The sequence below is a fragment of the Periophthalmus magnuspinnatus genome, chromosome 3 (assembly GCF_009829125.3).
Source record: "Periophthalmus magnuspinnatus isolate fPerMag1 chromosome 3, fPerMag1.2.pri, whole genome shotgun sequence".
NCBI classification, from domain to species: Eukaryota; Metazoa; Chordata; class Actinopteri; order Gobiiformes; family Gobiidae; genus Periophthalmus; species Periophthalmus magnuspinnatus.
In genome coordinates this window covers 14,019,047-14,033,843 of record NC_047128.1, presented here as the reverse complement: position 1 = coordinate 14,033,843, position 14,797 = coordinate 14,019,047, and the positions used below count along the sequence as shown (strand labels likewise).

At 39.4% G+C, this 14,797-nt stretch overlaps 1 protein-coding gene across 1 annotated transcript in view; it reads left to right on the top strand.

The window, feature by feature from the left end:
• Positions 1–689: 689 nt before the first annotated feature.
• Positions 690–14,797, top strand: part of slc22a18 (solute carrier family 22 member 18) — a 29,801-nt gene continuing 15,693 nt past the window's right edge. The window contains exons 1-5 of the mRNA XM_033986275.2: positions 690–1,132; positions 2,804–2,901; positions 10,466–10,611; positions 11,146–11,278; positions 12,853–12,962. Of these exons, the coding sequence (XP_033842166.1) occupies positions 1,010–1,132; positions 2,804–2,901; positions 10,466–10,611; positions 11,146–11,278; positions 12,853–12,962 (610 nt within the window). The 5' untranslated portion in view covers positions 690–1,009. The remainder of the gene's footprint in view (positions 1,133–2,803; positions 2,902–10,465; positions 10,612–11,145; positions 11,279–12,852; positions 12,963–14,797) is intronic.

Genomic DNA, 14,797 nt, shown 5'->3' with positions numbered 1-14,797 from the left:
AATATAATTTAGTAAATGTGTTACTATTCTGCACTTTTCTCCTTTAATGTAAATTTTATGATGATTATTTGTGATTATTTATGTTTTGATTTGTCTTTTTTTACACTACAAGAATTTATCGTAAATTACTCTCCGCTGTCCTATACTGGTTATTAGACCTATGTGTCAGATACCCTCCCATCCTCCTGTATCCCTGTAGTGTCAAACTGAGAATCAGAATCAGAATCAGAAGACTTTTATTGCCATAGTCTGTGAACACAGTTCACAAACTAGGAACTTGATACGGTGAAGAAGTGCAACATAAACACACTGAATAAATACAAATACAAGATGGGGGCAGGTCAAATGTCTTTAATTCATCTGCAGATGTTGTGGTGTGTCAGATGCCCTCCCAGATGTTGCGGTGTGTCAGATGCCCTCCCAGATGTTGTGGTGTGTCAGATGCCCTCCCAGATGATGTGATGTGTCAGATGCCCTCCCAGATGTTGTGTAGTGGTTGGAGAAATACAGCGGGAGAATGGACCTCGTCACTGACAGAAGTGGTCAGAGAAAACATTTGTGGATTTGCCCTTTGGAGATTTCGTATTAAAACACCAGAGAATGAGACAGAATCCTGCTCCGTCTGAGAGAGACACTCCATTTAACTGTTTAACTGAAAACTAAAAGGGAAAAAGTTCCTCCTCTCCTGTGCGCTCGTGAAGGCGTCCCATCGAAAGCGGTAGTGTTTTTTTACTAGTTCCAGTCGCTTTCTCCGATTTCTTCTTTTGAAATCACTTTTTTGGTCCACCCATATCGGTATCGTACCACTGCGCTTTGTTTGGTTTGTAACTGATTTATCTTAGTAAGAATTAAGTTCCGCCTCCCGTGTCCAAAGTGCGCGCTCGGAGCAGGAGAACCATGTCAAAGTGCACGGCTCCTGTTCGCTTCTCCTTCACGTAGCGCTGGTTATCGCTCTCTCCCGGTTTGACCCTCGCTGTGATCCTGTTTTCACGCAGATTCTGACCCGAAAATGGACCGTATCCGCGCCGAACCGGAGCTGAGCCACGCGCAAAGACGCAAAGTGATTCGGGTGACGTATGTAATCGCAGCGCTGGACATTACATGGATGTTTATGCAGTTTTCAGTGACTCCCGTGAGTAAAACGCAAGCGATTGCATAATAAAGCTAATGTAAATAACTATGTATGAGACCTGTTATGACGTGAGTGAGAGAGAAGCCAGGATTTACGGAGTCGCAGTGAAGGGGTCATGTTTCCTATGGTTTCAGGACAGCAGACCGGCCTAATATGAAGCCTGTATCACATGGCAGATTCATTACTATAGAATAGACTCACAGTAAAGCAATTGTCAGACTGATTAAAACAGTGCAGTTTGTAGTTAAAGGTTATAAAAGGTTTTCTATGACAGCAATAATTCCTATATGCACAAGAAACACATCAATTTAAACACTGAGCAGACAAATTAAGGTTACCGTCTGATCTAAACTTCTATACTAAGAAACAGACTTGACACCAATTTCAGCATTAAATAATAGTACTTTCTTTTCTATTCCCATGCTAGGTGATAGTAAAGTTATAAATTACCCCAAAAAATAAAATCTGTACAAGATTATTAGCAAAATCTTAAATATAATGATGTTAACCATGTTTTAGTGAAATGACATATCCACTTAAAAGTCTCTCCTGGTTTAAACAAGGCAGAGTGTCCTAATAATGAAAATAGGACATGTTGCCATAGTAAGAATGCATTTTTGGAGGTATTTTTGAGGAATACCAAAATCTGTAATTGAATAAATTCCAGTTTAATGCCATATTGTGGAACATTCCAGGTGAAATAATAACATAGCCACAGATAGCCAAAGTTACACTGTGCATCTTTAACTATGCTATTATGGAATGCATGTTTTATTGTTTAGGGCAGTGTTTCTCAAACTGTGATACACGTCCCTCTGGTGGTATGCAGGTCCCTCTGCAGTTTGAGTATTGATACTTTGCAGCTGACGTCATCAATATTCCCTGAGGGTTTGATGCTAACTGGAGGCTCTACTCTGTCTGAAGCTTAAATTAGATTTTAATCTGAGCTTTGTTTTAACACAGTCTGACCAGAAGGCGTGCTGATTTGTTCTGTTAAACAAGTCTCTCTCCAATTATATTACAGTCACCAGTTAGTTAGCGTTAGCCATCATCTGTAAAAATAAGGGGTAAGATAATGTCACATATTTCCCAAGTCTAAAAGAGTTAAGTTTTAAGTGTTAAAATCTGCTTAAAATCAGATTTTTTAAAACATTGTTATAACATTGTTTCTTCATCAAAAACATGAAGAAGTTTTAGATGTTATCCATGCATGCTAGATGAATAATCTAGTAATCTCTCCATACGGCTAGCAGTAAGATTTTGTGCAATGCTCAGCCCACAAGCCTATGTCACTCATGCTCCTACATGACAATTCTCAAAAAATATACAAAAGTATGACACTACAACTTCACAAACCTGATGCAATGTGCAGTAATTTCATTAGTGGGATGCGTGCTGATTGTGTTGTGATGGTGCACTGAAGGGGGAGTGACTTAGTGTGGAGAGAATAGGGAGGAGGGTTCAGAGCACCAAAAATTAAAGTGAAACTTATATACTAATACACAGTTTATATATTATTTTCAAAACAATAAAGGATAACATGGTCATCTAAATATGTTATGTGTTAGAAGTGAATACCCCATAGAAGTCAAATACTCCCTCTTTAATAACCCAGAAGAATATCTGAAGCATTTGATGTTTCTATATTTACTAACCTGTTGTTTGTCTCAGTTTTTGGCGAAGAAGTTGGGCTTTGATACGCTGTGGTTCGGGTACCTGCAGACTCTGGTGGGAGTGCTGCAGCTCATCGGGAATCCGCTGTTTGGGAGGTACACAATATTAACTTTACTTAGAAACTTAGTTCATTGGAATGGCCACTTTGACCTTCTCCAGTTAAAGAGATGAAACACAAAAGGAGATCCGGTTTGTAAGTTTATTGTCCAAGCATGCCATGGTTTCTGAAGCAAACAATAACAGGTCTACATCGAGTTAGGAGCCGCAATGCAGAAATAATATAATAATGTAATTCTCCCAATCAAATCATATAAACATAAGCAGTCTTACTTTAACATGGAGGCACTGGGACTTGAACAGAGGTGTCGGGATGAGGAACAGCTCCATGTGCTCATGTTCAACCTTAAGAAGGGTCAACACACCCGAACTGTAACACACCCGAAATTTGTCAATGCAGTTTCTGATCCGTCCACTAGATGCCCCCATTTCACCCACTTAGGGAAATTGCAACAAGCTTTATCAACTTCATTTAGAAACAGGACTGTAAATCTACAGTTCAGCAGGTCATCTCATAGGGCATAGTTTTGTCACAGTACAAAAATTTCAAACTCAAAGTAAAAAAACAAAACTTGGCACTAATTTCAATATTGCAATGAAAGACACTCTTTTGATGAACATATAACATCATATAACCCCAGATTTTTATTCCACATATTTATCATAATTATACAATATAATGTCATTTTCAATGCAGAAGAATAAGAGTCCATTTACTTTCACCATGTGGTCAAACACATCAAGTTCTGAGAAGATATTTGTTCTTAATCAAATTATCATGTTAGGGATACTGTTTTATTTAACAGTTGTTCAAACTTATTTTTCAATATTGCAATTGTAACATTTGCGACAATGTGAGTGTATTGTTTTTTGGTTCTAATCAGACTTTTTTTTTTTTTGAATTTTTTTTTTTTTTTTTTTTTTTTGAATTTTTATGAATATTTTATTTCAGGAAGAACACATATCACAGGCACATTTTTCCAGTACAAGTATTGTATAAAACATTATTGATCAAAGCCCCTAAGAAAAGTGCTTGTCAAAACTATACCGTGGTCGATTAGTCCCATCCCATTTTAATATAATAAAGGAGTAGAAAGGAAAAAAAAAAAAAAAAAACAAACAACAAAAAACAAAAACAAAAACACACCAAAAACTATTTACAAGAATTGGGGAGCTTACATGGAAAAATAAAGTGTAGTCAAACATTTATATATGCATTATACCGTAAAAATATAAATCTTCACCCAAAATGGAGAAGTCACAAAAAGTCTGTTCTAATTGGAGCGATATACTTAATCCACTTGTTCCAAATACAATAAAATTTGTTCCTTTGAATGTTTATTGTGTACGTTAGCCTTTCCATCTTAAATATTTCATTTACTATATCAATCCAGCCATCCACTGAAGGCGGAGCAGAATTTAGCCATTTTTTAGTGATGTTCTTTTTACTTGCTGCCAGGAGGGCTTGCAACAGCTTTTTATCACTTCTCCGTTCCAAAAGAGCAACCCTACCTAAGTACAAAGTTTCAAAGTTGAATGGCATGTTCACTCCAAAAACTAAGTTTAACCGCACATGGATCTCCCTCCAATACAGTTTTAATTTGGAGCAAGCCCAAAATATGTGGTAGTGATTCCCCTCCTCAGAACCACACTGTCTCCAGCATGCCGACTTATTGCTCCCCTGTGCAGGAGTTCTAAAATATCTAATAATGTTCTTCCAGCAGTGTTCTCTCCAGGACAGGGATGCCGTCGATGACCACTGGAATGACCAGATGCTGTCCCAATCCTCCTCAGTCATTTTAATTGTTGCCTCCTTTTCCCATTTCTGTTTCACATATAGCGTATTACACTTGTCAGTCACATAAAGTGCATTGTATACTTTAGAAATCATTTTTTGGGTAGATAGCCCATATGCCGATTTCAATATTTTAAAAAAAGCTTCTTCAGATTGTGTAAAGTTTGTTAAACTGCAATTTGAGTTAAAATAATGTCTGATTTGTAAGTATCTGTAAAAGTCATTTGCCCGCAGATTGTATCCACTTTGCATTGCCTGAAAGCTGAGAAAAGTGTTTCTCTCTGTGTATGACAAGTAGGTGGTCAGACCCCTGTCTATCCAAGCTTTGAAAACACAATCACTTCTGTTCGGGGGAAACTCTGTGTCATAAGCACACCATCTAAATAGAGTTATCATTTTCTGAATTTGAGTTAAATTTACCACCTTTTGCCAGATCTTCAAAGTTAAACCCATGCAACAGTTGCCCATTTCACCCACCTGTGACCATAGATTTTTATCCCCTATAAAGGCCTGCAAAGGGAACTTTTTTATCATTTTAAACTCCATTTCCTTCCACTTTGCTTTGTAATCATCATTGCACCAATAAAGAAGCGGAACCAACTGAGATACATAGTAATAATGTCTTAAGCAGGGAAGGGCCATGCCTCCTTTTTCTCTTCTTAATTGCATTGTACTATACCGCACCCTAGGTTTCTTACCTTCCCAGATAAAACGTGATATCTGTTTGTCCCACTCCCTGAAATAATTGTCCGGTACTTCCACTGGGAGTGTTCTGAACAAGTATAGCAATTTAGGAAGTACGGACATTTTGATGGAGTTCACTCTGGAAGTCAAACTTAAAAAAGGGATGAGACTCCATCTATACAAATCCTCTTTGATTGCTAATGACAGCGGTTCATAGTTTATTTGAAACAGATTTGAAAGATCTTTAGTCATTGTGATACCCAAATATTTCATTCCCGTTGCTTCCCAGTTCAAATTATATCCTTCCTGTAGCTTTACTGAAGCAGTGAAGTTTATGGCCATCACCTGTGTTTTGGCAATATTAAGCCTGTAACCAGATAAATTCCCAAATTCTTTCAACATAATCATCAGCTCATTAAATGACTTCTCAGGATCCTCCATGTAAACTAGTACATCGTCTGCGAACATTGCCACCTTATGTTCGACCCCTGCCATTGTCACCCCTTTAATCTGGGAGCTTTGTCTTATCCATTATCCAAGAGGCTCAATAAATAAAGAAAATAACAGCGGAGAAATTGGGCAGCCCTGTCTACTTCCCCTTTCCAACTGAAATGAGTCTGAGAGATCACCATTAATTTTTACCTGTGCAGTTGGTTTTGAATATAGAGATTGGATCACTCTGGTAAATTTGCCATGAAAAGCAAATCTGTCCATTACTTTATAGAGAAAAAGCCACCTTACAGAGTCAAAGGCCTTTTCTGCATCTAGCCCCACTATTAATGCTTCAGTTTTTTGACGTGTTACGTGTTCTATAATATGTAGTGACTTCCTGATGTTGTCCAATGTTTGTCTTTGATGAATAAATCCTGTCTGGTCTAGATTAATTATCTCTGGCAGAATATTTTCTAATCGACGTGCCAATATGGAAGTAAATAATTTATAATCCACATTGAGGACACTTATAGGTCTATAGTTTCCACATTCTTGTTTGTCTTTATTTTCTTTTGGGATCAGTGATATAATGGCTTCGCACCATGAGGGAGGAATTTCACCTGTTTGTAATACCTAGTTAAATGTCCGCAACAACAGTGGTGTTAGATTTGCCCTCAGGCATTTATACCACTCTCCTGTGTACCCATCAGAGCCTGGGGATTTACCAGACTTCAACTTTGTTATGGCAAGGTTAACTTCTTTGATTGTGATTGGTTTCACTAACATCTCATTTTGTGAATCTTGGATTTTGGGCAGCTCAAGGCCACTCAAAAACCTATCAATACTCTTCTCATTAGCTGCTGGTGGTTGAGTATATAATTCTTGATAGAATTTCCCAAAACATTCTTTAATTTTCTCCCTCGAATCTATCACCTGACCAGTAGTAGGATTTTTTATCTTATAAATTGTATTCTCCCTTTGTTGTTTTCGCAGTTTATAGGCCAAAATTTTTGCCGATCTTGCTCCAACCTCATAGTGTTTCTGTTTCAAAAACGTCAACTTTTTTTGCACTTCTAAATTATAAATCTCATCTATTTGTTTCTGTACTTTCTTTATTTCAGCTCTCAACTGGACATTGATGTTTTGGCTGTCCCTGTTTTGCATCTGTTTCAATTTTGCCTGTAGATCTGCCAGACTTTGACCCCTAGTTTTTTTCATGAACGCTGTTAGGGAGATAAGTTTCCCTCTTAAAACTGCTTTTAATGCATCCCATAAGATTGTGGGCTTAATTATACCATCATCATTAAATTCCAGATATTCTTTAATATCTTTTTTAAGTTTCTCTACTGTTGTGGAGTCATTGAGAATATTTGAATTAAGTTTCCGCGAGGTTCTCTTTGTATCTTTTTTTAAATCTAGCAGCAGGATTATTGGGCTATGGTCTGATATGTCGATCGTTAATATTTGAGAATCCTTTATCTTAAGTCTATCAGAACTAAAGACAAAGTAATAATCAATCCTTGAGTAAACTGAGTGTGGGCTTGAAAAATGTGTATAATCTCTAGTTGTTGGGTGCATATCTCTCCATACATCTATAACACCCAGCTCCTCCATCAAGGATCTAACTTTTTTTGTTAGTGGGTTACTCTGGGTACTCCTCCGTGATGAGTCCAGGTTTGGGTCTAGCCTGATATTAAAATCTCCGCCACAAATCACCAGACCATGGGACGTGGCCATCAGCTCAAAGATGCTTTTATAGAAGAGCCAATCACTCCCTGGTGGAGCGTATACATTTATCAAAGTTATATCAATGCCCTCTAATCTACCAGTAATCTTAATAAATCGTCCTCCCTCATCTATAATCTCGGACCCATGTTCATATGTCAGTTCACTAGATATTAATGTGGCAACTCCTCTTTTATGAGCCTGTTTATATGATGAGGCAAATACATATTTAAAACCTTGCCTCTGAAGCTTAGCGTGCTCTAACCCAGACATATGTGTTTCCTGGAGAAAAGCTATTTGGGCCTTTTCTTTTTTAAGTTTAGAAAGAATTTTAGATTGCTTAATTGGATTTAATACTCCATTCACGTTAAAAGAAATGCATTTCAGTACATCACTATGCATATTTCCTTAGTCTAGTAAAGTAAACAACTCCAATCAGAACTATTGTGTAGCTACCCCTTTTAACGAAACAACAAACACGAACATAAAAACTACAACTAAACCTTGTAGTAGTTAAAACAATTAAACCGCGAACATTCATACCCACTTCCAAGGATGAGGTCCCAACTCTATTGGACCTCGGCTCCAGGGGATATCCTCTTTGGCCTGCTTGGCGTCGAGGGCCCTCTGAAACAGTCATTTTACTATTGTCCCCGACATTAAATATTTCACGTCCTGCATCCAAGTTCTTAAGTCCTTCTCAAAATATATCCACTCCATACCTGTCCATTATTGCTCCTTCAATTGCTGGTACCTTCAGATACTTCCCGCCTGAACACCTGTAGCTTTTCTTTAAAACCCCGTTTACGTCGTCCTGGCGCTGGCATCCAACTGTACCGCTGTAGTTTCTCCAGAGAGGAAACCGGGCGCTCCACCCTCGTTACAGGTAAACCTTTATCAGCCAGATCTGACGCAGCCTCCTCTACTGAATCATATATCTTCGTCTCATCCTTCAGGAAGACCTTAAGTCGAGCTGGATACAGCGTTTGAAATCTTATGCTGCTTGCTTTAAGGACCCTCCTGATCTCTCCGTATTCCTTTCTTCTTGCCAAAACATCTGGCGCGTAGTCGTGATCCAGGTTGATTTTGCTCCCCTTCCATGTGAAGCCTTTCCTTTGCCAGGCCGCTCTGAGCACTTCGTCTTTGATCCGGTAACTTTGGAATCTGATGATTATAGATCTGGGCTGGCTGTCCACCGGGGGTCGCGGCGCCAAGGCTCGATGCGCTCTCTCGATTAGCAAATCTTTAGTAGTTGGGAGATCCAGGTTTTCACGCAGTAACTGCTCCACAAACGGGATAACTGATAGAGCCGTGGACCCCTCAGCCCCCTCCGGGACACCGTAAATTCTTATGTTCTTCCTACGGGAGCGTCCCTCTAAGTCAGATACTTTTAGTTGAAGTTGCACTTGTTGCTTCACTAATTCAGTAATGATGTCCTCCGCCCCCTGCACACGATCATCGATAGTTACAAACCTTTGCTCCACTTCGTCCAATCTCACATTTGTCTGTGCAATATCTTGTTTTAAGTCGCCAAATTGTTTTTTATTCTCCTCTCGCATCTCTCTAATTTCCTTCAGGATTAATGACAGTTTATCCTCGCCGCCGCCGCCGGCCTCACCGCTGCCCTCATCTTGGCTAACAGAGTTAGCGTCTTCATCTTCAAAGTTTTTCTCGTGTAGTGGAGCGTTCCTCCTTTGACTTTTCTTGGATGTCATTTTCTTCCCCTTTTAACACATTCCTAGTGTGGCAGAACACGCTTCATAAGTTCGTTTAGGGGATTTTTTTTAATCAATTTGTCGCTGCGGACTTTTCACGCTGCCATCACTGGTGGTGACCCCCTAATCAGACTTTTTATCTCCAAAATATCCCTAGAGTCTGCAGTGTGAGGGACAGAGCAGGAGGATGGTGGTCCTGTGATTTTAGTTACATTTTAATCTCTTTAATTACCAATAAGGTAAGAGATTTATATTTACAGATTGACTGATTAAACCATGTATGAGGTTTGTTGGAGATTTTTCCCTACTTAATTCAGTTTAGAGGCTACAGGCTCTGAAAAGGCAAAATGTACAAGACAATGATGAACTTTTTCCTTAAAGCAGACTAGGGTTGTCAAAAGTATTAAAAATCAGATACTAATCGATACTTAAACTAGCATTGAAACTAGATACTCATTTGAGGAATTGGGTAGCAGGTATCGACTCTAAGAAAAAAAAAAATCACAGTCACAGGACAGAAATGAACCTTTCCTGAATAGCTTTAGAATGATTTTGAGCTGTATCAGAACAAGTATAAGACACATAGACTAGTATACAACCTACCTGGACCACTGAGAGATTACACAGATACAAGGCCACATGGGAATATGGAAAGTAGTATTATTTAATGCTGAAAATCACATTCAGTTGTCTAAAGAAAGCGTGTGTTTTTATTATCATCGTGGTATCGAAATCAGTATCGAGCATCAAGTCTATTTCATAGTATCAAAATAGAGTTTTAATATCGTGACTGACAAAGCTATCGTCTACAACATCCATTGAAAGCAAATTCATCCCAGAAACATTTTTTTATTAACAGCTGATGAACATATGTTTGACTATACGTAAATTGGGTTAGCAAAACTGTCTTTGTGGAGGATAGAGCAGTGGCTTTCTAAATGTTCTGTGCATGTCCCTGCAAATGAGTATTATTAATAGTATTAGTACTTATTAAAATATTTCTCAAAATACAATTGTAGCATTTATCAGTATCAGGATGAGCAGCAGTAGTAGTCGTCACAACATTATAGAATCTCTGTAGTTTAACCTGAGCTGGAGACAGGTCAGAATTCTCAGCTGGAATTTCAAACAGATAATGACAAGGTTCAACTTTTGTGGTCTGAAATTTGGAGATGTCTATCAAAAACAGTGAATCTGTCGCAGAGTTTCCCCAGTGTGCAGAGTACTCCCCGTGTCCTGCTCTCTCCCCAGGTTCGGTGACCTGTTTGGGGCTCAGGCGGCTCTGTCTCTGTCCTGTGGCGCCACCATTGTCTTCTTTCTGCTCCTGGCCTCAGCGGAACACCCTGCCATGCTTTTTATCCACAAACTGCCCACACTCTTCATGCACGTTCTGCCCGGTAACAAGCCAGCCAATCACAAAACAGACTTTCAGAACTAGTCTTGGTCCAGGCAGTTCAAAATGTTAGAGATGTTTGAAAGAAAATAGCAAGTAACTAATCCACTGATAAATGCACAGAAAGGAGTACTGGCATATATTTGACCTGTATCATTTTAAAGGAACTCTATGTAGCTCGCACTCTTACTGTTTTAACAATGGTATTACAAGTCACAACTGAATCTGTGTTGCCAGAGCCTTAACCTACAGATATAAGTTTCTCATTCTCAGTTTATGGACAGGCGTCATGTGAAAGTTCAGCCCAGAATTCACTCACTGAGCTGCAGAGGCTGCACTAGCACTGATTCATGATTGGCTGCAGGTGCTGGGGTTTAGGTAGTGACCATTCAGATCAGCGAGTCCTTTTAGGTTTAAACCAACTGGATTTGTTTGAAATCATGAAATTGTAAATCACTGTCCTAAAACACAAAACATGATGTCAATAAACTTGAACAGTCTTTACTTGAATATTCTTCAACATTTCTTGCAACTGCAGCGTCTCAGATGGTGGTGACGGACCTCTCAGACCCAGACAGAAGAGCCGACTCTCTCTCTAAACTCGGACTGTGCTTCGGCATCGGCATGATCGCTGGCTCCACGCTGGGAGGGCATCTGAACACACGCTACGGGTCAGTACTGCTCTGTGTGCTGTAGGGGACGCAAAATCAAAATCACTTTACAACATCACAACACAATCAGCTAATGACACTACTGCACACTGCATCAGGTTTGAAAAGTTGTAGTGTATTGTTTTATATTGTGCCTTTGTATACAGTGGTCCATCGCTATATCGCGGTTCACTTTTCGCTATCTCACTGTTTTGCATGCTTTTTTTACACTGTATGAAGGCGCATTGTGTTCTGTGTCTTGATTGACTAATGGACGTGGCGTGTCTCCTGTACAGTACAGAATGCGCTCAGCCAAATTTACATACATTTTCGATGTTAGCAGTGTTACTCTGGGGCATCAAGTATGTGTCGGATGCCTTTGCATTTGAGGGCACGTCATAGATGCTCTGGACGCACGTCATCTTAATGCGTAATTAAGCTGCCTCTAGTTTGTGGCTGATGTCTTTCTACTTGTTCCGGATAATGACATTGCTTTGTCAGTGGAGCCTAGTCTCTGATTAGTTGACGCTGCATGTCAAATGCCAAAAAGTTCAGCTTTTTCAATTTTTTGATGCGTCTGAGCCTCTGACGCCTGGATGCTCAAGGAGCGCCGCGTCAACGCCAGATTCGTGCTGCTCTGACGCTTGAAGACGTGCTGCAAAAACACAGGACGTCCAAGACGTGCATCCACCAGAGACTGTGAACTCGACATAAAGAAGGAGGAAAATAACACAAGGAGGACAGCAGCAATAAGTTTTAACAAAGATGCATAAAGGGTTGTAACCATCGTGTGGATGGAGTCTGCTTTAACTTTGTGGAACAGTGATTGCAGGAAAAGGAACATTATGACAGTATTATTACAGTTCAGGGACGCCAGCACACAGAGGCGGGGTAAGAGGAACTGTGAAATACACGTGAGTCACTATTAATCATTTCTTATGTGTCCAACCACATAGGTTGATCATTAAAATTTAATTTGTTACAGTATTTCTAAAAGCTGTCATTTTTATTTACAGTACTGTATAGTAATTGGTTTCGTTCTATAATACTGTGCTTTTTTTTTTTTTATCTACGAAGGTTTGAACTTTGAGAATGTGGTGTAGTAAAGTGTGGTGAGAGGTTTTACAGCCTTAAAAATATATAATTGTAAAAAATACATTTTTCTACTCCGCCGATTTCGTTTAACGCGGGTTATTTTTGGAACGTAACCCCCGCAACAGGAAACACTGTATTCAAGGGAAATTGCTGTGTGAGAGCATGGGTGATGAAGGGGTGTGGGTGGAGCCTTGTACAGGTGTATACTGCTAAGGATAAGGAGGGTTTGAATAGTTTCTAGATTACTCAAACATGCATGAATGACCTCATGTTTTTGATTAGGGAACAATGTCATAACATGGTAGAAAGCTCATGAAAGCCGATTTTGCATAACACCCCCTCTTTAAGTAACTTGGATCTTGCACTACATATACTGTATAGATACACTATGGCAGTGTATCTATACAATTTCAATGTAGTCAACAGGCAGAAATCTCAATCATAACAAACCTATGAAACAAGCTTATAGAATGTAATATTTGCTTTCATATTTATTGCAGAGAGAAGTTTACAGCGTGTGTGGGGGCTGTGGGGAGTGCCTTCAGTCTGCTCCTGGTTCTAAAGTTCATCCCAAAAACCACCAAAGCTCCAACCAAAACCAACAGCGAAGGTGAGAAAATGCAAAGTTGTGGGTTAAACTCCTGATCTCTGAGTGGAGTGTGCATGTCCTCTCTGTGTTACTGTGGCAGAGTGGTTATCCTGGCGCCTCCTCTCAATAAGAAGGTTGTGGTTTAGACTCCTAAACTAATAATGAAAGATTTTTTTTATTTATAATGCACTTTTGAAGACAAATCTCAAAGTGCTACTAGTTCATTTTACACTGTTTGCAGTGGTCCACAGTTATTCCTCACTTGTCTTATACATTCAGAGCATCCAAATGATTCACCACAATGAGTTTATAAGTTTCACAACTGTCAGACCAGAGCGGAGGTTTGTCACAACAGTAAAGCTAACTAGTAACGCTTTATAATTACATGCAAACAGTACACAGCAGACTTATTTTGATCTCAAGAGCCGCTTATACAATATATCTGTGCCGGGGCAAGACACATTTTACTTAAATACCTGGGAAAATCATGTACAGTGCCTTTAACATTCCTACTTACAACAGACATACCAAAAAGTCAACAAAAGAAAAAAATATTACTACACTCTTGAAATTGCATTAAGTTGCATCTTATTTATGCTCAAAGTTCAAAGCAAAGGATAAAGTTAAAATGTATCAACTGGACATTTCGCTGCTCATCCAAGCCGCTACTTCAGTTCTGGTCAGATTGCTGGTGGCCACTGTCTTATATCTGTCTGAGGGGAGGGGCTAACTACGCTGAAACTACAAACATCTATTGTCTCCAGTTTCAGCTGGAACTACTCTATTCAGGCCTTAACGACACTGCTATTGTTCTCATTGTTTTGGGTCTGAGGATGAGGATTGGATCAACTGCAAAACGTTTTCACTCTTACAATGATTTGTCCAGTTGACAGATTTTAACTTTGTCTTTTGCGATGGATCAGCCCTGGACGACTGAAGATTTACACAGATATCAAAGTTCAAAGGTTACACTGGCCTCTGGATGCCTCGCCCGGAGACAGACAGAGCTACGGGTGCTTTTAGGCTCCGCCCTTTGCTCTTCTGCTGTTTACTCACTGCGTTGATCACTCTTCAGTATTCCGTAATGCGACACGACATTTTTCGTACTTTCCCAGAACCTGAGCATTTTTGCCTCGCAAATCTTGACATTCTTTTAACTTCAGGATCTCCTCTGCTTGGGTTGCTACCTCTTTCTCCAACAATTGGATCTTGGTATTTTGTGGAGCGGAAGTTACCATGGGAAATTTAGGACCTTTCACATCCACAACCGTGATTCTCATATGCAGTTTGTTCTCAACAGAGTGGAGGCACTGTAGATCCACCATCTTGTGCTGAAACTTCAAATCTTCTTTTACCTTTTGGATTTGACATTTCAGCTCCTCTTTCTCCTTTTCTATAAACTCATAATTGATGATCCAAATGTCCAAGTCTTCCTTAAATTGAAGGATTTCCTTCACATACTTCTGGTTTTCCTTCTCTTTGCGTTTAAATTTGTCAATCTGCATAGCGTTTCTCTCCTCCAAAACGCTAATTTCTGATTTTGCTTTGAGCAATTCTTCTCTGAAGTTATCTCGCTCATCTTGCAGAAGCTTTACCTTCTCTTCAAATTCCCTCCACTTGGCCTTGTGTTTAGCAGCACCATCTTTAGCAATATTTACCTGCTTCTTTAGAATGTCAATCTCCTCATCTTTGGTAGAGATTTGTTTCTGGGCATGGCGTAGTTCAACATAATACATAATTAAGTATCATCCAGGTTTTTACGTCCTTCACGCAGGCACTAAATCTGTCTACTCGATCAGTCTGATCTGGTTTCATTGATAAGTACAGCTGTAGCAACTGCGTGATGTAAGGAAATA